Raw genomic sequence first — 24,042 nt, forward strand, 5'->3', positions numbered from 1 at the left:
AATAATAAAACTGAAATATAATTCAAATGATTAAGTAAAGCAATATAAAAATATTTATAGTTTTCATTGGTTACACAAATAATTAGACTATTTTATAATTGTTGTATAATATTTTGTTTAGCCTAAGATTCTTCGTAAGATTATCTGAGTAGTACAGTATGTTTATATGATTTTATAGTTTAAGATAATTTAATTCAAATAATTTAATAAATATTTATAATATATACATTTTATACACAATTTACAAATCTGCAAAATTATATGATTTTAGTTTAAGTATTCTTTCAAAGTTTTGTTATTTTAATGACTAAAAATTAAGTCTAAATGTAAAGAATTTTGACTTCAACTCGAAGACAATTTTTAAGCTAAACCTTCTATAAGAATGAGAGCCGGTGTCTGAAAGTGTGAGAACCGCCCAAACAAATGCAAATTTAATGGAGAAGAGAGAGAGAGAGAGAGAGAGAGAGAGTCTTTTAGCTGAGAAAATAGTAGGCTTTTGTAACTTTTCCAACACTTTTAGTGCAATTATATTGCCGTCCATTCAGTTGTAAAATCATTAGTTTTGTAAACTTTTAGTCTGTGTTTGAATTACAACTGGAGAGCTCTCATACAGTGCACACTATGTGAGTGAGTGTCCCAACACAACAAATACTCCTTTAGTGAAAATAAAAGTTTTTTTTGAAGCTTACAATCAATTTAATTAAGTCTATGAATGTGTCATTCAAATAGTTAATTATTATAATGAAGAATAAATTAAAATTAATGAGACATTGGTTTTGTGTGTTATTTATATTACAATATATCGATCATTCATTTTCTTCTAATGTAAGTCAAAGACAATTGTCTTTTTAGGATCTATTATATGAATAAATGTTTTCCCAATGATTTAAGCGCTAAAGTTATTTGAAAGCATATTTTAAAACCTATATAATACTCTAGCCGTTGGCTATTTTCGTCTACTTTTACAACAAACCAATGAATTTCGCAAATATTTCTTAAAAATACTTCATTTATTCATTTGAAATATTTGTGTTAACCATTACTTATATCTAACCTTTATATCTAAAAAGTTATTGTATAACTTTCAACACATTGAATATACAGTATATATAATTAATATAATTTCATGTAAAGCACTTACCTATAATTTATATGTTAATTTCTTACATTTATTAGTATATTATTAATATTACTATTTTTTTTATATAATTAAAATTTTAAATATAAATTTGTTAATATAAAATAATATGACATTTATTTCATTATACAACATAAAATTAAACCAATAAATTATTTTTTAAGAGCTAGCTTTATAAATTTTTAATTTAATTTTTAATTTAATACATACAGATTTAACATATATGAAGATAATTATTTGAGAATTAATATTGATAATATAATTTAATTTAATTATAAAGTTAAAAATACATATAATAAACATGTTTTTTATTTTTTTATAAATGGTAACAATGTGACAGATTTTTCAATAAACATTTCTATAGACAAATATTTATATTATATAATTTATTAATATATTTTAAGCAATTTATATCCAATTGGTATTTGTCGATAATAAATTTTTATACTTATATAAATAAATAATCATTGAAATTTTATTAGTTTTATTTAAAATTACCTATATTAATCACTAATTTATTTTAGTTTATTTAACAAAATATTTAACAAAATATAACAAAGTTTTAACAAAATATTTAAATTGTGATATTATTTTTGTGCTACTAAAAATATTTAATAAAATAACTAGATTTAATTATAAAAATTATAATTGATATACATTAATAGATGCAAAAATTTGTTTAATAATTAAATTAATGCTAAAACTTTGGAGAAATTTAAGTTAGAAAAGATCAGAAAACATATTTAATACATAAAAATATTGTATATTTGTCTGAATAGCGGACTATTTGATGGGTTATGTTTGTGATAGCAATCATTGATATAATTCATAAGATTTTGTTATTAAAAGATTAATTTATAATTTATTAATATTTTAAGTTAAATAAAAAATTTATAGTATATTTAATTAAGATTTAGTTTTCTAAATCACATAAAATTTTAAATTTCAGGATTTATCTTATCTTTAAAAAAATAAAATATTTTGACAATTATTATCAAGCATTTCAATAATTGTATTTATTTTAACTAAATTATAGAAAATTTATAAATTAAAAATTAGAACTAACTAATAGCCAATTAATATAATTTCTTTGAAAATAATTAATAAAAATAATTATATATTTAATACTAGTATTCAAGATGTGACACATATATAGACAACTGTGGTGTTTGTGGTGGAAATGGCAATACATGTCGAAGAGTTGAAGGAGTGTTTGATTTGGATAAATTAAGAGTCGGTTATAATGACATATTGTTGATACCAACCGGTGCTACAAATATTAGAATTGAGGAGAGATTTGCTACAAATAACTATTTATCGGTCCGTAATATTAATGGACAGTATTATTTGAATGGGAACTGGAGAATACAGTTTCCCAGAAACTATACATTTGCCGGAACGACATTCTCTTATTATTCAAGAAGAAAACCATTTGGCATATTATCTCCTGAAAGTCTTCGAGCAAACGGACCGACAACAGAGCCATTGRTTATTGTATTGTTATTTCGAGAAAAAAATAAAGGATTGGTATTTGAATATACAGTTCCTACTGATAGTCAAATTCCTGGTCAGCATTCACTTTATACATGGATTTCGACAGACTTTTCTCAATGTAGCAAAACTTGTGGATCAGGCATTCAAACGAGATCTGTTAATTGTGTCAGAGTTATGGATCACTTGCCGGTGACCGACTCTCTCTGTGATTTAAGTGGCCGACCCATTGATAATCAAATATGTAACGCTCAGCCCTGTGCTAATTGGTTTACTTCAGACTGGACACAATGCTTATGTCATTACGGTATTCAACATCGACTGGTATATTGTCATTCATCGAGTGAAGAACAGAGCGGAAAAATTTTGGCCGATAATGAATGTCTTCAACTCAACCAAACAAAACCAACTTCTTTACAGAAATGCAAACTTGAAAAAGATTGTGCCGTTTGGAGAACAGGTGATTGGCAAAAGGTATTCACTATCTATTAAATCTTATTTATAAATATCAAAATAAATATAATTTTTTTTATTCAAACTCTAATATCATTGTTATATTAGTGTAATTCAAACTGTGGTCCGGGAACTCAAGTGCGAGAAGTGAACTGTACTTTAATGGACCAAATAGTGAACGAATCAGACTGTGAAGTCAATGTTCGTCCGATAGATACTCAAGAATGCAATGATATTTCATGTGATGGCGTCGATTGGATGACATCTGAATGGAGTTCTTGTGATGAACATTGCGGACCAAATATGCAAACGAGGAAAGTTGTCTGTTCTGATCAATTCGGGACTATATTTCCATCTGAAGCCTGTGATGTTAGCCGAATGCCTCAAACTAGTCGGTTATGTAGTGAAGAGCCTGAATGTACATCTATTTGGTACACTTCTGAATGGAGTTATTGTAGTACTAAGTGTGGTAATGGCGTACAAACAAGACATGTCTTCTGTGGACATACTAATGAAAACTCTGAAATTATTAAAGATGAAGACTCTCAATGCATTTCTGATAAACCCCAGAACGTTTCAGTCTGTCATCAAACTAATTGCACCGGTAGTTGGATGTCTGCACAATTTGATATGTGCACTGGTATGTACTGTATTAATATGTTATGTATAAAGCTTTTCTAATTATTATTTTGTTTACATCACTAGTTCCATGTAGTGGCGGTCAAAAATCAAGAAAAGTCATTTGCTTAAACTTAACTAATAATGTGGTCTCAGATGAAGACTGTGGTTCAGATCTAAAGCCGATTATCAAAGAAGATTGCAATACAAATGAATGCAATGAAGATATTTTGATTGCTGTAACAGATTGTAAGAATTCCAAGTATGGGTGTTGTCCGGATGGCATAACACCTTCTGAACAATTATATAGCAATTGTTCACCAATTGATATAACAAATGGATGTAATTCCACTGAATTTGGTTGTTGTAAGGATTTAGAAACGGCTGCTTTCGGACCTTTTCAAAAGGGATGTCCCATTCGGTGTAATTTTACTCGATTTGGGTGTTGTCCGGATGGCATCACTGTTGCCAATTCAAGCACTTTAGATGAATGCCCACAACCAACACAAGAAACTACAATAGTTACCACTCCTGAAACTACAACTACAGAAGTAGTTATTACTACAACTATGATTTCTGAAGAATTTGAGAATTTGAGTTTAACAAAATCTGATTGCATTGGAGAGGGATCAGGGGATTCACCTGACATCTCATGTGGTGAAAGCACTGAGAAGGATGTGGACACACAAAGTGAAAAGTCTTCCGATGGCGGCTGCAAGACATCAACATATGGTTGTTGTCCCGATGGCGTAACTGCTGCTTCGGGTAGTGATGGTGACGGATGTATTGAAGGAAGTGGTGATGTTGGAGAAGTGGATTGTAAAGATGAATCGTGTATTCCTGAAATTACAACTGAAATTATTGATTGTAATGCAACTGAGTTTGGATGTTGTCCTAATGGCAAGAAAGCGGCCACTGGTCCCCGATATTATGGCTGCACGTGTCAGGATTGTATGTATTCAATATACTATATATTGATGTTTTCGATGTTGATATTGTTTTAATTGATATTAGCGTCAAATATTGAACATTACTATTAATATAATATCAATTATATGTTAAATTAGTTGCCAACGGGTGCTGTCAAGACAAGTATACTCCGGCTGAAGGACCAAATTATGAGGGCTGTGTTTGTTCCCGTATGCTTTATGGGTGCTGTAATGATGGTATTAATTGATTTATTCATTAATATACTTTTCTATTTAAATAAATTTTATAATTTTAATTGAATAGGTGTTACCCCAGCAATTGGTCCAAATTCTGAAGGATGTAGTTGTGAGGCATCAACTTATGGTTGTTGTCCTGATATGGTCTCTCAAGCAAAGGGATCAAATTATGTTGGATGTCCATGTGATTCGTTAACTTATGGTTGTTGTCCTGGATCAATTACTCCAGCAACTGGACCTAACTTTGAAGGCTGTTCTTGTGCTAATACACCATTTGGTTGTTGTCACGATGGAATTACTATAGCATATGGACCCAAATTTGAGGGCTGTCCATCCGGACCATCACTTGACTTGAAATTAGCTTCAGAAGTTTGTGGTCTGAATAAAGAGAGGGGTTCGTGTCGTAATTATACTGTTAAATGGTATTTTGATGTCACATATGGCGGATGTAACCGATTTTGGTACGGAGGGTGTGAGGGAAATGGCAATAGATTTTCATCACAAGAACAATGCGAGTTATCGTGTGTTAAACCTGAGGGTCCAGAAAAATGTGCGCTTCCGAAGGTTAGCGGACCGTGCAATGGATCGTACGTTATGTGGCACTTCACTACTGAATCAAGAAGTTGTCAACAATTTATATATGGAGGATGTCTTGGAAATACTAATAAATATGATACTAAAGAAGTGTGTGAACAGTCATGTGTCCATCAAGAGACTGTTCTCGATAGGTGTGATCAGTCACCATCAGTTGGTATGTCCTAAACATCTATGTGTTAAGCAATAAGTCTTATTGAATGTATTGATGTAAACAGGTCCGTGTCGTGGAAACTACGAGCGCTGGTATTATCGTAAAGAAGAGGGTCGTTGTCTGCCATTTAATTATGGCGGCTGTAAAGGCAATCAAAATAACTTTCAATCGGAGGAAGAATGTCGTAACTCTTGTGGATCACAAACAGCTCAAGAAATTTGTGCCTTTCCTAAAGCAGAGGGTCCCTGTTTGGGGTCATTCCCGCGTTGGTATTATGATAACGACTTTGGTATTTGTCGGGAATTTATTTACAGCGGGTGTGAGGGTAATAAAAACAGATTTGTCGATAAAGGCAACTGTGAGAGGATGTGCAACCAGACTAAAGTCATGGCTAGAGCTGAAAGTGTGTGTTCACTACCCAGAGAGGAGGGCCCCTGTAGAGCAGCTATTATCCAATGGTATTTCAATCAAGAAACTCGACGCTGTGAAAGATTTTATTACGGCGGTTGTGAGGGAAATGGCAACCGTTTTGATGACAGAGCCTCTTGTGAGCGTTCGTGTCTATTCGCGCACTGGGATCGCAATATATGCCATCAACCTAAAGAACCGGGAAATTGTTTTGATTATAGAGAGCGCTGGTATTACGATCAAAAAGATAGAAAGTGTCATCGTTTTTATTACTCTGGATGTAAGGGTAATGAAAATAATTTTAATTCATTTGAAGACTGTTCCCAAAAGTGCGGACCATTTTCTGTTGTGTCAACTGAGTTATCGGTCAAACATTTTAAGACAGAATATTGTTTCAAATCCTATGAGTCGGGTCCTTGTCTTCAAAATGAAATTCGTTGGTTTTATGACAGAACTGATGGCGTTTGTAAGGAATTCCTATACGGCGGGTGTGAAGGCAATGAAAACAGGTTTACTTCTCGTAGCGATTGTGAGGCCAAGTGTTGGAACTCACAGAATATCTGCAAACTGTAAGCTATTATATTGTATAATAAATTTCAAAAAATTATAGAAATTATATTAATTTTAGGGAAAAAGTTGTCGGTTCCTGTTCCGGGCGTTTCACTCAATGGTATTTTGATAGCAATTCTAATGAATGTCTTGAATTCCTCTTCAGCGGATGTCATGGAAATGCTAACCGATTCAATAGTAAAGAGATGTGTGATGCCCAGTGCAAGTCACACACTTCAAGCGCAAGTGTTGGCACTGTATCGACGGTTCACAATATCTGCGATCAGTCACATATTGCCGGTCCCTGTCGGGGGTACTTTCCCCGATGGTTTTATTCTCGTGAAGATAATCAATGTAGACAATTCATTTATGGCGGATGTGAAGGTAATGATAATCGTTTTGATAGCAGTGAAGAGTGTGAAAGAAAATGTTTAACCAAAATATCAAAGCCTTGGGAAGGACCGGATGATTATGAATCGAGAGAAGGTTTGTATTATTTATTTAACAGATATTAACAAAAAAACTAAATTAATAATAATATATATTTGTTTAGTTGTCTGTCGTCAGGAGGTAGAGTCAGGTCCCTGTACTGAGACTCAAGCTCTTTGGTTTTATGATCCTCAAAGTCATACCTGTTTACCATTTGTTTACGGCGGATGTAATGGAAATAAGAATCGCTTTAAGACATATGAATTTTGTATGAGATTTTGTTCGGGAATATCTCCTCTACATTCAGTTCCGCCACAAATTCCTACTGAGAGAAGACCTGTCACTGAAATACCATATGAATGTTCAGTTGTTGAATGTGAGGAACAGAGGTGTCCATTTGGTATCGATGACTACATTGATGAGAGGGGTTGTAAAGCTTGTCGCTGTTCTAATCCTTGCTATGTCTATCAATGTCCTGAACACATGTCTTGTGCTGTTGAGGTATATAGAGATGAAAAGGGAGAGCCAAGAGCTCAACCTGTTTGTAGGCTTAAAAACAAACCAGGGGTTTGTCCGTCAGATTTATCATCAAACAGTTTAACTTCAGAGTGTATCGATCGATGCAGAACTGATGCCGATTGTCGTAAAGCTGATAAATGTTGTAACAATGGTTGCGCAATGGTGTGTGTCTTACCTGAAAACATATCAAATGTTTCAAAAAATATCTATACATATGAACCACATCACCCAAAAAGTGGTGATACCAATGATAATGAGTTTGTAGTTATAGCTGGAAGTAATGTAACGCTTAATTGCGAAGTCTCGGTGCAGTCAAATCAGGTTAGGTTAGGTTGGAGTAAAGACGGACAACCATTTTATTTGGTTACCGATAGAATACAATTGCTTCCAAATGGTTCCCTTTGGATCACTAATGTTGATAAAGAAGATGCCGGTAATTATGCCTGTGCTGTGGACAGCGGCACTACTTTACATTCAAGACTCATAATTCATGGTATGTTATACTTTATTTAATTATAATAAAGATATAAATAAATTAATTGCAATTATAACAAATGCTATTAACCAGAACCGGCACGTATACTACCCGGTCCACAAATTGTAATAGCTCAGTTAAATTTGCCCTCATACTTACAATGTAATGCTATTGGAAATCCAGACCCTAGAGTTACATGGTTTGATATTTACTAATTAATACTAATAATAATTTAACTAAATTTCAAACAATTGAATTGTTAGGTGGAAAGGGCAGCAAATGTTGCCATTGAATAGTATACAATACAGACAATTCAGTAATTTTACATTACTTATTAGACGTATTGATGATAAAGATGGGGGTGTCTATACATGTCAGGTATGATTGATTGGTTTAATACTTAATTTATAATAAATACAAATATTCGCATCAATTGTATTGTAATATTATCCTTAAAGGCATACAATGGTTTGGGACCAATAGCTCTATGGGATGTCATATTATTGCTTGATTCAGATTCAACTGAACCTGATATCAGGCCATACGATGCTTCAGCTTTCAACTCGACTAATATTAGAGATAATACTAACTATTCAATTAATGGCAACATTCATCCCATTGATCCCAATTTAAAGCCAATTATAACTAACCAAATGCCTGGTATAACTAATAATGATTATATCTAAAGAATAGTATTTATTAATAACAATTAAATAATTTCTTAAATGAATAAACAGAGCGCTTGAGTGCAGATATAAGAACTTTATCTTCTGGTTATACAATTGGATCAACACTTGAGTTGGAATGTGTTGTCAACGGAATGCATACGACTATAGATTGGTTCTTCAATAATGATATACCAATAGTGTCTGATAATAGACATTATAGGATACTTCCTAACAATACTTTAATAGTATATAACTTATCATCCAATGATTCGGGAGAGTATAGGTGTCGCGCCTCCAATCAATATACACAAGTGATTGCAATGTCCAAAATACGAGTTGAAAGTGAGTTATCAACTATTTGTTTAATTTTTTGAATAACAATTATCGTAATTTCATTATTAATAGGTCAACATATACCGACCGATTGCGAGGACAGTCCATTTTTTGCTAACTGTGACCTTATAGTAAAAGCCAAATACTGCAATAACCCTCATTATGCAAAGTTTTGTTGCCATTCGTGTCTTATTGCCGCTCAGGTCGACAACAAGTGGTAATCAAAAATCAATTGACAGCAATATATCACTGCCTTTAATATAGCTTTATATATATAAATTATATTAACTATCATTTAAATTAATTAAATTAAATTAGTTAATTGATATAAATTAAAAATTATAATTTTATAATCATTATATATATTTGACAATTATTACAGTATATCAAGACTTGAATCATATAAAAAATTATTTATTTAAATTAATCAATATATCAGTGTAAATGAAGTTATTTGTAAAAACTATTTTTTAAAAATGAATTTACAAACATTTAGTCCACATTTATCTCATTTATCTCTTTAATATAATGCATGTTATACTCAATCTTTTGGATAAAGTATGTCGTAATGACCTGTAATATATAAAATAAGTCAATCAAATAAAAAATATATTCAAATGTATGTAAAACCTGGTCTATAAAGTAAAAACACTTTCGGTGTTTGACTTGAGTTGTCATCGATGCCAAAGTCGTGTGTATTGATCTTTCCTTCAGCTCCTCTATCCATATAAACAATCCTAACGCCAACTTTGAAGACAGTGGTCAAAGCAATGATGTGGATGTGATCACTCTCTTTATACATTGGCTCCACTTCTTGCTTACAAAACTCAACAACAGTTCTGTGGCCTTCAATAAAATTAGAGAAGAAATCCGATTCTCTCTGGAGATGAACTGATGTTATGAGTCGTATATAACAAACTATAAAATCTGATGACTGCTCGTTAAATAATTGGATTAATTCCTCGAGAGTCATCCCTTCCGATATTCTCTTCAAAATATCCATAAACTATTCAAAAAATAATATTTTATTTACAATTATTTCGTTCACTTAATACCACATCATTTACCATATCATAAAAGTCTTCAATTGTATATTCAGTATATCCTTGTTTGACAATTTGTTCCTTACTTTGTTCAGCAATTGGCCAAAACCTATTCAACTCTTGTTTATCATTTAGAAGATATTCAAAGTACTTGAAAGTAAAGGCGCGAAAAAAGCAATTCCCGTCGGGTCTTGTCTTTCGGATAAATAAATAGTTTTCTTGTAAATCCTGTGATTAAAAACCAAATCAACTATAAAATCAATTGATATCACAAAGAGAACAATCAATCAAATTATTAATTACAGCAATCTTTTGCTGATAAATGAGGTCTTCAGATGAGTATTCGTCACTAAGTCGGGTTAATTCAAGTCTTGGTCCAACTAAACAACAATTCTCTGCGATCTCAGACTCGATGGCCTTTTCCTGAGCCATAATCAACTCATCACTATTTGCCTCTTGAGCTGCAATCAAGTCATCAATCAATTCATTTAATCCAACGGACGTATTCAACACTACCTTTGTTTGCATTGCATTCTTCGGCGTCTGTGTTGACATTCATTGCGGTGACAGTAAGTGTCTCTTCAAGTGGTAATTAGTGGTCAACCAAATGTTCAAATGAGACACAACTTGATTGTCAAACAATGTGTGGAAACAATACTTACAATACATTCATCCATTGATTACGTCTTCTCAATCAAAGCAATAGTTTTAACATAAAAGTCATTTTCATTTCATTTCATCAAAACTTTTAAATCATTTAAACAATTAATTTATTAACTATTATCGGATCAAACTATCCGTTATTTTACATAAAAAATCATTTTTAGTTAATATTTTCACAAAATCCTGAAAGGAGTTTGTTTTTAAATTCTGTCTGTCTGTCTGTCTGTCTGTCTGTCTATCTGTCTGTCAAAAATTAATATTTTTTATACCATATATTACTGTAAATTATTTATACGAGTAATATATTGTATAAATTTACATCATATAACATATGATAATCAATGATTGTTAATCATACAGGTATTATCAGATGATATAATTTATATATTAATAAAGTACTTATATTATATCAATAATCTATTTATCAATATCAATATATCTACTGTATATTAGTATTAATAAAAGTTAAAAAATAATAAGTTTGTTTTGACTTTGTTTTAATTCAGATTATTAAAAATATATCAATGTTTGTTGAAATTCAAATTTTATTTAYATTTACAAATAAATACATTTTGTAAATATTTTGAGTATTTTTTGTCTAATTTCACGAAAACAGAATTTTGTGTCAAAATATGATTGAATATATGTGTTATTTGATGTCTAAAATGAGTTTTTATAAAAATAATATAATTTTATATATCTTTTAATACAATTCATGAAATAATATTCAATAAAACTATTGTAAACATTTTTATATTATATATTTAAAATTTATTATTAAAATTGTTATTATTATTATTTGTTATTAATTCAATTATTTTATTTTTAACTTAAACTAATAATTTTGAGTATTCATTTTTAATAAACTCAAAATTATAAATTGTTTAAAATTAGTCTACTATTTATAATGTTTGATTTATAATAATAAATTTTATAAAATGATTATACAGTTTCTTATTTATTTAGTTTATTATTATTATTCAATCCGACGGATATCCTTTTGTTGATTATAGTATTAAGATAACAAAAATGTAGTTAATATTATATATGCTATAAATTAAACTTAATATTAATTTATAATCTAAGAAAATAAAATTATAATTTGTTATCAATTGAAAACATATACATTAAAAATATATATTTCAATTATATTATAAATTTAGTTTTAGCATTAAAATGAATACTTAGGTTCAGACTAATAAATTATTACAAATAAAGAAAAATTAATTTTTTATTTTTGAATTTTGATACTATACTCAGTATAGTATACTGTRTTAGCCAATACATTATACTTTCATAATATAATGATTTAATGCGATAGCACTTATTGTACTATAAATAAGTTATTTATAGTTMAGAAATGTTTGTCAAATTGTATTTTACATTATTGCAAATATGCAAATGTTTCAAATTGAAAGTATTATTGACCTGAATATTATAAATATAATTAAACAATTGTGTATTCAAGTCTATAAAACTAGTAAATAATTAATACAAGTATCAGTAATTTGATTTATTTACTAGTATTTGGAAAATGTGTAAATACATTGCAATGACCATTGACTACAATTTAGTGTCATTACAATAATTGATGCAATTCTAGTACTTATATACTGTAATATGAGTTTATGTAGAAAACGTGTTTCAATTTAATATTACTAGAGTTATCCAAAATACATAACAAATACAGGTACACAAATATATACTGTAATTTATCATCAATATAGATATACTACTGTATATAATTTATATTGCAAAATACTGACATATAATTTATAACATTATCATAGTCTGGGTTAAATAAATACTGTATATACTAGACTAATGTGTAGACTAACCGCTAGTATCGTTATTTAGTTTTCACGAACTCCTGAAAGGAGTACGTATCTGAATTCTGTATGTCCTTCCGTCCGCATTTGATTGAATTTTTAAATTTTGACTTCAGATTTGGATTAATCATCAAAAATAAGGTATAGGGGATCAGCATTAAAATTTTGATATCTCTTCGGGAACATATAGAAAATGGCGGCCAAAGTAAAAAAAAATTTAGATAAAAATTTTTAAGTATAGATTTGAATAAAGCATCAAAAAACAATCATAAGGAATTAGCATTAAAATTTTGATATCTTTTCGGGAACATAGAAAAATGGCGACCAAAGTAAAAAATGTTAGGTAAAAATTTTAATGTTAAGAATTGTATAGAGCATCAAAAATAAGGTATAATAGATCAGGATTAATTTTTTCAAAAATGGCGGCAAAAGTATTAAAAATTAAATGTAGTTTATTTTGTCATACTGAATCATTTGATATTTAAAATGACTATAGTTAAGTTTATTTTGTCATACTAAATCATTTGATACCCTACATGACTAAAGTTGAATTTATTTAGTCATACTGAATCATTTGACTATAGTTGTGTTTATTTTATCATACTTAATCATTGGATTTTATTTTTATTTTTAATTCGTATTAGGAGTTCTTATGGAAATGCTTTMTAGCATTCTCAACTGATTATATTTATAATTCATAAATATTTTTTAAAGTAACACTTTATGAATCATACAGTGTTTTCCTATTGCTTTTGATTGGTTTGCAAATGATTTGATATTTTTACAAATACTTTTGAAGTTGTAATTKAATGTATGAAATGTGTTTGAAAAATACAATTATATACTRTATTATATAAATATGAATTAACTTAAATTTCCAAATGAACTTCAATTTTGTAGTTACTGTATATAATATAATTTATTTTACATATTTTGGTTCTCAAAATTTGTATTCACTTTAGTATTAATGCATTATTCAATACCCTATAAATTATTAGATAAAATAAATAATGGATTATTTCATTAAAGCAATGGTAAAAACAGCATCTGTTATGTAATACAAAACATGACTTAATATATTGGTTGTGAATGTGATATCTATTTATTGAATTAAATGTCAAAATAAGAATTTTTAAACATATTTGTTGAGTAATTATTGTATAAAAGAGATCGAAATATATTAATTATAGATTTATTGTTGAGTTGTAGATCCCGGGTTCAAATCCCATCTATGACTGACTTTTGTAATTCCATTTTCATGAGTTATAAGTGTTTTCAATGTCACTCTGTGTTGAACTAATAATCTTTAATAATGTCAACGTTTATCAATTTACTCGACTAATCCGTTATTTATTAGATAAGATAAGACTAAAAAATTAGTCTAATTATACCCGAAATTATGTGTTTGTTATTAAATTTATTTTAATTAAATTAAAAAATAAATTCAAATTTAATTTAAAATTATTTTGAGAACGTATTATTTGAATGAACTTTTTATAGGTCTTTAATAAAGAAAAGCCATTAAATTGTATTAAATTTATTGAATGAAAACTATTTGTGTTTTAAAGCAGTTATGTATTGTATTTAGTGGTGAAATGCGATAATACTGTTATAGTATTACAGTATTACTGTATGAATACTGTATTGATATTTATTGGTAACGCCTTAGAGTCGCGCAGTCGTTGTGTTGCTCGGCGTCGGAGACATGCAGTGAAGCGTCATTGCATTGCATTGATTGAGTGATTATAGCATTAAATACATTGAGAATGCATTCAGTGTTCAAAATGGAGTGAAGTGTCAAACAGTGAAACCATTGAGACTTCAAAACAATTGAAACTTTTGAATCAATTTATGATTTATTAGTCATTTATTTGTCGATAATATAAAAGAGTGTTAAGTGTCGTCATTTGGATCAGTTATGCCTCCACCACAAGCGCCAGATCCTCAACAAGACTTAAATGGCACAGTCGTGCCAAAGACAGAGTTGGAAGAGATTCAGATGAAGGCCAATGCTGTGACCGATGACTCACTGGAGTCGACCCGACGGATGTTATTACTCTGTGATGAGTCAAAAGAGGCCGGAATCAGGACATTGGTGGCACTCGACGAACAGGGGGAACAATTGGACAAAATTGAAGAAGATATGGACAAAATTAATACTGATATGAAAGAGGCGGAGAAGAACTTAACAGGAATGGAGAAGTGTTGCGGTATATGTGTGTGTCCTTGTGGTAAGTCTAGTGAGTTTAAGGAGGACGCGGGCACCTGGAAGTCATCAGAGGACGGCAAGATTGTCTCCGGACAACCACAACGTGTTGTCGATGAACGTAATGGTGGAGGTATTATCTCTACGCAATACATCGCTAAGATTACTAAAGATGCCCGAGAAGATGAAATGGAGGACAATATGGGACAAGTGTCTACTATGATCGGTAACTTGAGGAATATGGCCATCGATATGGGACAGGAGATCAGCTCACAGAACCAACAACTCGACCGAATCAATGCTAAGGCGGAGTCAAATAAGGACCGAATCCAAGGCGCCAATGAAAGGGCACAAAAGTTACTCAAATAACCGCATATTTCTTATCAAATGAACTAACAGTTAGTCTGTGGTTTCGCATCCCATTCCTTATCACTATTGATAACAACATCTCATTCATAATTTGCTAAATGACTTTCAGTTATCAAAAAATTAATTAATATATAAATGAAATTTAATTTATTTTTTATATAATTTATAACATTTATAGAAAATTGTTTTAATTGTTATGTTTAGCCTTTTGTCACATTTTAATAATTTTGATAACTTAAGGATTGTTTTGAAGTTATTGCAAGAGTTAATCAACTCTTAAAAACAAAATACCTTAACATTGGCTCTTCATTTTGTATTTTATTATTATATTAACATAAAACTACATTATTTATTGAGTAAAACCTCAAATTATATGGATTAATACAATATATACAATATAATTAATCGCATATATAATCTTATTATAGAAAATTTCTAAAACATACTCTATTCAGATGAAAATATTTTAACTTTGAAAACTAAATATATAAATAATACAATTATTTTAAATCAAATTTTAGTAAAATTATATATAAATATTTTATTGTTAAATATTAATAATAATATAAATTTATTACTGTATAATATCTATACATAAGTTATAACTATTGGATAATATGTTAAAAATTAATTTAATATCAATTAATTATAGCACTTATTTAAAAATACAAAATGATTTAATACAGTATAAAAATTATATTATTAAATACATATACACTTAAATACGGATAATTAGATATTTATTTGAATAATTAATTGATCGAAATAACAAAATTGTTAAATAATAATAAATTCATTTTTTTATTATTAATTATTTAAACATTTGGTTGTTTTAATCAATTGTCACGAATGAAGAGCCGATTTTGCAAAAACGTGTGATACAATTGTTGTATTCATTGAGAGCCAGTGTTTATGCTCTCAATATATGTATATAACATAAACTTATATATTATTTATTCATAAAATACTCAGATTTTAAAATTATAATTTAATTTAATAATATATGAAAACAACATTTAAAGTATTTGGTAACAAATGTGGATTAAATCAATGAAGTGCTTTAGTATTGGAAACATCGAAATTATTGAATCCTATGTTATTATCAATTATTGATGATTTAAAAACATGATTAAACTATTGTGAACCAAACCATGCGATATATGATATTAATAATGATATGCATTTTATCGGGTTTTAACTAAATATATGTATAACCAATCAATTTAACTATTGTTAAGTTTTTTCAATGTATTGTTTTCTTCCAACAGTTTGGCAAAATATTTCATTTATTAAAAATTATTTATTAAACATAAATATCATACAAAATTAAATTTTATTAAATTAAAAATTATTAATTTGGTTTAATTTGATTGATATAATTGCTAAACTTTGGCAATGCTGAGAGTAAGTCAGACATTTTGACAATAAGATTGCAATGATCTTCATTAACATCAATATTATCATTCATTTGTTTGATATGTCTATCAATACAACTCATTAAGGCATTTGAACAGATAGAGTACATGTCTGCGCCCGACATTTTCGGAGGACATAAGCTCTCAACTTGTTGTAAATCAACGTCGGAATCAAAGTTAAATTTTCTCGTCAATGCTTTCAAAATTTTAAGTCTTGAATCACTGTCTTCAGCTAATCCCACATATAATAATCTGTCAAACCTTCCGGGTCTAAGTAAAGCACTGTCCAGCAAATCGACTCTATTTGTGGCTCCGATAACAAAGACCTGATTTGATTTATTGATTCCATCCATTTCTGCTAACAATTGAGAGACAACTCTATCCATAACACCTCCTGAATCGCCACTATGTCCTCTATTAGGTGCTAATGAGTCCAACTCATCAAAAAATATAACAGCCGGCGCGTGTCTTCGGGCCCGACTGAATAGATTGCGTACATTTTCCTCACTTTGTCCGACAAACATATTAATCAATTCGGGTCCTTTGACGCTTAAGAAATTTAGTGAACATTGATTAGCCGCTGCTTTTGCCAACAATGTCTTTCCAGTTCCGGGCGGACCGTAAAGTAAAACTCCTGAGCGCTTGAACCCCAATGAACTAAGTTGTGGACATTGAATGGGCAGTTGAATGGTATCTAATATTTCTGATTTGATGTGTTCGTGACCTCCGACATCATTCCACGTGACATTTGGTATATTAGGTGATCCGTCAAATTGTAATTTCTGTAATTCATTCAATGATTTAAATAGATGATCGTTCGTTAAGACAACACCAGAAAGTGCATAACTTATGGTATCGGAGTCATCAGTTTTATCGCAAATCGAGTCATAAGCATATTTAAGTGCTTTTGAAATCAAAGTCTTGAGATCTGCTAAACAAAAATCAGTAGTTTTTTGTGCCAATTCTTTATATTCTATATTACAGGTAACTATTTGTCCAATAAGTGATCGAATAATGGCTTCTCTTTCATCAGTCTTAAGACATTCAATTTCTATGAAATGAGTAAATATTAAATTTAACTCATTATTTACAAATTTTTTCGGTTCAGAATTGGTTGCAATCAGTATTACTGGATATTCGTTAACCGATTCTTTCAGTTCAAGTAATGTCTGAATAAATGTCTTCGTAATTCTTGAGTCGTCATATAATTCATTATTTGATAAAATGTTAATATTAGAGATCAAGACAACTGTCGGCGCATAACAAACAGCTTTCATAAGACTGGCTTTAATTTTAGTTTCCAATTGAGAAACACTTTCGGTCAACAATTCGTTAATATTAATGTTATAGAGATGAAGATTCCAGTGTTTACACATAGCTCTGACAATGGATCTCTTGCCGGAACCAATTGATCCTTCAATCATAATGGTACCAATTCTAGTCTGTTTAGACATTAGATACGGCATTGTTATGTCGCATAATTTTTTTATATAATTCTCTAAACCACATATATTTGGATTATCTTCAAATTGATTAACATTTGTTTTATAATAAGATGAGAGAGTAACCGGAATAAAACAATTTGAAGTTGAAATTTGATACAAATTTGAATGATTTGAATCAATTAAACAGCCGGTACTGTCAATATGTGAAACCCGAAAATAGATAACTGGCCAATCATTTTGATATAACTCTTTTGATTGATTATAAAATGATAGGTCGTCACGACTCCAAATACCAATTATATCATTGGTTACTAAGTATCGGCTTTTATTAAAATAGATTTTAAGTAAAGATGAAAAATCAGTATTTGCTGAATATTCTGGTGATTTTATAAGTGAAATCTGTATTTCTGGACAATATTTAATTTGATCGCTCAATACTTCTTTTCGTATCTGAAATTAGTAATCAATTATTTGTCATATAATTCAATGTTTGAATTAAGTTTTAAAAGTAATAAAATAACGATTAAGATTATTACCATTAAAGTAACATTAGGTTGAATTAATGGCTGATTGATTCCATGAGAGGACAATCCTTGCAAATTAAACCATAATTGTGGTGATATATAAACTACATTATCATTGCTTATTGAATCGATAGCAAACAATTGGGACAGTCGTGATTTAGGTTTAACGTGATTATCACTTGTAGAAAGCCATATACGCACCCAATCTTGAGGTTCAGCTTTAAGTTTATTGATAATAGCATTTGTTGAAAGAAATACACAACCATTTTCAGAATCTACTTCAGGTATGGACGGACTCTTCGATAATATTATTACTTGAAATGAAAATGACATACATTTTAAAAAAGTTGTCGAAGCAGTCAATGTCTGTATAGCCGCAAGACTTTTGTGACCCGACTTTTGGTCAATAAAACCATCAGAAGAGTTGCAAAGAGTGGGATTTAGAAGTAATCTCGAAGTAAAGTTCATTAAATTCAAAGCATTCATTATCTTATTATCGGACACTTGGTTTGATACCAACTCTTCACTTTTAGTCGTATAAGATAAATGTCTTTCATTTACACATTTACTTATATTTAAGATTATAAACTCTGTATCCAATGTCAATAATCCCTGAAGAATTGGTTCACAATTTAATACAATTAAGTTGTCGTTGCCGTCAAATGTGTCATATTTTCGACACAATATCTTCGTGTGATTTTCAGCAACCAAACTCTTCAACTGTTGACACCATTTATCATCATTTTTCATATAATTATATAACTGATCCGTTTTCACTCCAATAGTTATTTTACTAATTTTTGGACAATTTTTTATAAATTTGATAAACAAATTGTTTTGACTATCAGTCAGATTATAATGAGTTAAAAATTGTTGATTAACTATCAGTTGTATTGAATCATTCAATTGGTGACCAATTGAGTGATTTTCCAACAATTTAATAGATATAAACAATGCGTTCAGATCTTCATTGGCCATCATTTTATTAATAATACAACCGATTGTATACCCATTTTCATCAAACAACTCATCCGAAAGTTTGTTAATTAAATAACAAATTAAATAACTATTGTTTTGGTCTTCATTACCATTAAATTGTATGCTATTGGTGTTCAACAGGCTATCATCTAATGTCAATCTGAGTGGAAGTGCTGTTTCATACATTGCTGAAGACATGAAGAGAGCGTTGATGAGAGAAAAGTGATGAACTGATCGATACAAACAAATGATGAAACGTTTGATTGAATTCAATACTTGTATTCAATATAATGTGTTTTGTTGTCATAGAGAGAGAGCAATGAATAATACACTGAATATAGCATTCATTGCATTACATGTCATAACATTTGAGTGACATTTCAATTGACGACTCATTCAATGTAAACATATGTTTGTATGAAGAAGTGAACCATCATTTGGTTGACCACAAAGTTGTCACTGATTTGTCACTTCAGAGATAATTGTTTTGTTCAACCTTTTCATAACATTTCTAGTCATCACTAATCTAGTCTTTATTAGTTGTCGTCGACTATGGGAACTACAGATTCAAAGCTAAATTATAGGAAAGCCATCGTCGAGTTGACCACAAAAAGCCAACCAATTGATACCAAAGACGATCACTTTTGGGATCAGTTTTGGTGCGAAAACATTAACAATATTCAAGATGTTTTTGCATTAATACCGGCGCCAGAAATCCGAGCTTTAAGGGAAGAGTCGCCTTCAAATTTGGCCACTTTTTGCTATAAAGCGGTCGAAAAGTTGGTTAAATCAACGGACAGTCTGTGCAATACCTCAGCTCAACAGCAAATTGTTGTAAATAGTGTCCGTTTGCTAACCAGAGTCTTACCCTATATTTTTGAAGATCCGGATTGGAAGGGATTCTTCTGGTCGAGTCTTCCTTCAGCTTCATCTGAATCACATAAAGATGATCAAGAAGTACGCCAAGAGAATCTTCCGTTGGCACAGTCACTGCTTCTGGCCATTTGTGATCTACTTTATTGTCCCGACTTTACAGTTGCTCCGTTGCCATCAAAAGGCAGTAAATTTGGTGCACCCGATTCCCCACCTGAAGATCTGCAATCTATAGATAGTTGTGAATACATTTGGGAAAATGGCGTCGGATTTACAAATCCAGTGACAAATTCATCGTTTTATGACAAAAACAGAGCGGAATTATTACGTCTTCTGTTGACTTGTTTCAGTACATCTATGTATATAACAGCCAACGAAGCCGGACATACACCGAACCGATGGATACAATACTTTACAAGTGTTGAGAATCGTCATGCGTTGCCATTGTTTACATCATTATTAAATACTATCTTCAGTTATGATCCAAACGGTTATTTACCATTCAATCATTTGTTGTTTAACGACTCGAAAGAACAAGTGGTGGAAATGGCTCTTCAAATACTAATTGTGACCTTAGATCACGATTTTAGTACAGATAATGCACACAATTATGGCGGTGCTTCTGAAGACTTACTTCAAGACAATCTTTTTATTAATTACTTGTCTCGCATTCATCGAGAAGAAGACTTTGCATTTATTTTGAGAGGTTTTACGAGATTGTTAAATAATCCATTGATTCAGACATATATTCCCAATTCAACCAAAAAAATACAGTTTCATCAGGAATTGCTCGTACTTTTCTGGAAGGTTTGCGATTATAATAAGAAATTCATGTTTTATGTTCTTAAGAGTAGTGATGTCTTAGATATATTGGTACCAATTCTTTATCATCTAAATGACAGTCGAACTGATCACTCAAGAGTAGGACTCATACATATTGGAGTCTTTATTTTATTGTTATTAAGTGGTGAACGAAATTTCGGTGTTCGACTAAATAAGCCCTACTCGGCCAGTGTTCCCATGGATTTACCAATCTTTACGGGAACTCATGCGGATCTGTTAATAATTGTATTTCATAAAATTATCACAACTGGACACCAAAGACTTCAGCCGTTGTTTGACTGTTTGTTAACTATCATAGTTAATGTCAGTCCTTATTTGAAGACATTATCAATGGTTTCGAGCACTAAATTATTGCATTTATTGGAAGCATTTTCTACTCAATGGTTTCTTTTCTCTAATCAAACCAATCATCACTTGATTTTCTTTTTATTGGAAATCTTTAATAATATAATACAATATCAATTTGATGGCAACTCTAACCTTATTTATACAATTATAAGAAAGCGTCATATTTTCCACTCTTTAGCTAATTTGCCCACAGATTTCTCTACAATTCAAAAATCGCTTAATAAGAAAACAACTTTAACTCGAAAACCTAAATCATTGTTCACTTCAACATCGATAGCCTCCACTTCGAGTCCGAGTTCTCCGACTTCTCCAACTATGACATCGCCTCCTACGAGTCCATTAGAAAAACAAGAAATGATGGCACCGTTAGTTGATTCAAATGAGAATTCATTGAATCTTATATTAGCAGCGACGCCAAGAATAGATAAAATGACTGAAAAAACTCATCCAAATCCTAAAACCGTTCGCACAGACGATGATATGCAAAGTAATGACACTTTTGAATCAAACATTAGTAATAACGTATTGACGCGTCAATCAAGTGAGTCATCGACTACTTCGGGTAGAGCGGGTCAATGGCAACCAACGACTGAATGGATCAATACGTGGAAACAAAAATTACCGCTTCAGACAATTATGCGAATGCTTCAGGTAGTGATCAATCATATTGTTATTATTTTAATATCCATTCACCGGTTTTTGTCAGGTTCTTGTACCTCAAGTCGAGAAGATGTGTATCGATAAGGGAATTACTGATGAGAATGAAATTCTCAAATTTTTACAACACGGAACTCTTGTGGGACTCCTACCAGTGCCACACCCTATACTTATTAGGAAATATCAGACCAACGCGGGTACAACACTCTGGTTTCGGACATATATGTGGGGAGTTGTATACCTGCGTAATATTGAGCCTCCCATTTGGTACGACACTAATGTCAAACTCTTTGAAATTCAGAAACTCTAAGTGATCTAAAAATCAATGAAAGCAAAGTTACTTTTACCGTAATCAGTGGTTTTCGTTATAAAAAAAATATTCGTAAAAGACATTCTTTTATTGGACACAATTTGACGTTTATTCCTAAATTTGTTACTAAAATTGTTGACCAAAAGTTATTATCAAACAATCTATTAATTCTAGTCATTTAACAGTATTTTATTATTTTATTCATTTATTTGAATGTAATTTCTAGTCTTTATATACAATTTGAATCAAATATTTTAATTGTTAAGTATTACTAAATATTTGTATGTTTACTATTAAATGTAAAATTTTTAATCATTTCAATTATTAAACTACTTAAGCAACTGATTGTCAGTGACATAATCTTTAGGATATCCAATGAGTCTTTCATCGTCGGGTCGCATCACTGGCCAATCAAAACAATAATTAAATATAAATAAAATATATAACTATTATATATGAATACAAAAACAAATAAATAGGTGACCAACCAATATATCTCTCTTTAAATCTAGTTATGTATCCACCGGGAGGTGTGCGGGCACAGTCAACGATCAGATAACCAATACCGAAGACAAAGACACCAAAAGTGCCGTAAAGATATGGGACATCATTCCAGCCCTGTTTGAAAGCTGCTATGTCTGCAACCATTATCATCATTAGTACCATCATTGACAACATTAACCATTATATATGATATATGCTTACATCGCTGACTTGAGCCCATCATTCGGGTCAACATTACTACCAATTATTTCAAATTAAAGTATAATAGTATTAAAACAAATTAGTGATGTTATGACAGACTTTATGACAAACTTTCAGAGATTATCACTGAAGAGATCAACTAATTTAATGTTTGTTTATATACAGTATATACAAACATAACATACAATATGGGCTGTTCTACACTTTAAGACCCGTAAGTGTCTATTCTGATACAACGTTACTGAAAATAACAACAAATAAGTCATATCTTAACTATTTTTTGTTATTTAATTTAGACTTAGTATTATAATTAAAATTATGTTTATTAATTTATTAATTTATTAATTTATTAATTTATTAATTTATTAATTTATTAATTTATTAATTTATTAATTTATTAATTTATTAATTTATTAATTTATTAATTTATTAATTTATTAATTTATTAATTTATTAATTTATTAATTTATTAATTTATTAATTTATTAATTTATTAATTTATTAATTTATTAATTTATTAATTTATTAATTTATTAATTTATTAATTTATTAATTTATTAATTTATTAATTTATTAATTTATTAATTTATTAATTTATTAATTTATTAATTTATTAATTTATTAATTTATTAATTTATTAATTTATTAATTTATTAATTTATTAATTTATTAATTTATTAATTTATTAATTTATTAATTTATTAATTTATTAATTTATTAATTTATTAATTTATTAATTTATTAATTTATTAATTTATTAATTTATTAATTTATTAATTTATTAATTTAATTTATTAATTTTAATTTATTAATTTATTAATTTATTAATTTATTAATTT

The 24,042-nt window shown here is 29.7% G+C and overlaps 5 protein-coding genes across 5 annotated transcripts; 3 read left to right on the forward strand and 2 right to left on the reverse strand.

The window, feature by feature from the left end:
• Positions 1–447: 447 nt before the first annotated feature.
• LOC128951805 (papilin-like) lies at positions 448–9,244 on the forward strand. The gene is made up of 14 exons (XM_054297081.1): positions 448–825; positions 2,270–3,103; positions 3,191–3,722; positions 3,788–4,651; positions 4,768–4,866; positions 4,934–5,617; positions 5,679–6,591; positions 6,651–7,057; positions 7,125–8,012; positions 8,088–8,193; positions 8,258–8,372; positions 8,453–8,654; positions 8,732–9,004; positions 9,068–9,244. Exons 1-14 carry the CDS (start codon positions 742–744, stop codon positions 9,214–9,216), a joined length of 6,150 nt encoding a protein of 2,049 aa, XP_054153056.1. The 5' UTR covers positions 448–741; the 3' UTR covers positions 9,217–9,244.
• A 251-nt stretch (positions 9,245–9,495) lies between these two features.
• LOC128953052 (ubiquitin thioesterase OTUB1-like) lies at positions 9,496–10,720 on the reverse strand. The gene is made up of 5 exons (XM_054298549.1): positions 10,555–10,720; positions 10,342–10,499; positions 10,063–10,266; positions 9,626–10,001; positions 9,496–9,568 (listed from the first exon to the last, which is right to left on the reverse strand). The coding sequence occupies exons 1-5, from the start codon at positions 10,595–10,597 to the stop codon at positions 9,537–9,539; spliced, it is 813 nt and encodes a 270-aa protein (XP_054154524.1). The 5' UTR covers positions 10,598–10,720; the 3' UTR covers positions 9,496–9,536.
• A 3,471-nt stretch (positions 10,721–14,191) lies between these two features.
• On the forward strand, positions 14,192–15,267 carry LOC128951730 (synaptosomal-associated protein 25-like). The gene has a single exon (XM_054296994.1). The coding sequence runs from the start codon at positions 14,449–14,451 to the stop codon at positions 15,103–15,105; it is 657 nt and encodes a 218-aa protein (XP_054152969.1). The 5' UTR covers positions 14,192–14,448; the 3' UTR covers positions 15,106–15,267.
• A 1,189-nt stretch (positions 15,268–16,456) lies between these two features.
• LOC128966394 (peroxisomal ATPase PEX6-like) lies at positions 16,457–19,750 on the reverse strand. Its single transcript, XM_054313243.1, has 2 exons — positions 18,502–19,750; positions 16,457–18,415 (listed from the first exon to the last, which is right to left on the reverse strand). Exons 1-2 carry the CDS (start codon positions 19,663–19,665, stop codon positions 16,457–16,459), a joined length of 3,123 nt encoding a protein of 1,040 aa, XP_054169218.1. The 5' UTR covers positions 19,666–19,750.
• An 11-nt stretch (positions 19,751–19,761) lies between these two features.
• Positions 19,762–22,651, forward strand: LOC128952726 (protein HID1-like). Its single transcript, XM_054298162.1, has 2 exons — positions 19,762–22,182; positions 22,238–22,651. Exons 1-2 carry the CDS (start codon positions 20,020–20,022, stop codon positions 22,496–22,498), a joined length of 2,424 nt encoding a protein of 807 aa, XP_054154137.1. The 5' UTR covers positions 19,762–20,019; the 3' UTR covers positions 22,499–22,651.
• The last annotated feature ends 1,391 nt before the right edge of the window (positions 22,652–24,042 follow it).

This window comes from Oppia nitens, unplaced genomic scaffold (assembly GCF_028296485.1).
Source record: "Oppia nitens isolate AA-2021 unplaced genomic scaffold, nextdenovo-longstitch-racon4-pilon3 scaffold1_pilon_pilon_pilon, whole genome shotgun sequence".
Taxonomy (NCBI): Eukaryota; Metazoa; Arthropoda; class Arachnida; order Sarcoptiformes; family Oppiidae; genus Oppia; species Oppia nitens.

Bases quoted from the DNA above. Each gene is read 5' to 3' on its own strand.
- LOC128953052 (XM_054298549.1), bottom strand. From the start codon at position 10,597: ATGAATGTCAACACAGACGCCGAAGAATGCAATGCAAACAAAG. The intron at 10,500-10,554 runs GTAGTGTTGAAT...ACTTGATTGCAG, and splicing joins AGAATGCAATGCAAACAAAG to CTCAAGAGGCAAATAGTGAT. The intron at 10,267-10,341 runs GTAATTAATAAT...TTTTAATCACAG, and splicing joins TTTATCAGCAAAAGATTGCT to GATTTACAAGAAAACTATTT.
- LOC128951730 (XM_054296994.1), top strand. From the start codon at position 14,449: ATGCCTCCACCACAAGCGCCAGATCCTCAACAAGACTTAAATGGCACA.
- LOC128966394 (XM_054313243.1), bottom strand. From the start codon at position 19,665: ATGTCTTCAGCAATGTATGAAACAGCACTTCCACTCAGATTGACATTA. The intron at 18,416-18,501 runs GTAATAATCTTA...TACTAATTTCAG, and splicing joins AACCTAATGTTACTTTAATG to ATACGAAAAGAAGTATTGAG.
- LOC128952726 (XM_054298162.1), top strand. From the start codon at position 20,020: ATGGGAACTACAGATTCAAAGCTAAATTATAGGAAAGCCATCGTCGAG. The intron at 22,183-22,237 runs GTAGTGATCAAT...GGTTTTTGTCAG, and splicing joins CAATTATGCGAATGCTTCAG to GTTCTTGTACCTCAAGTCGA.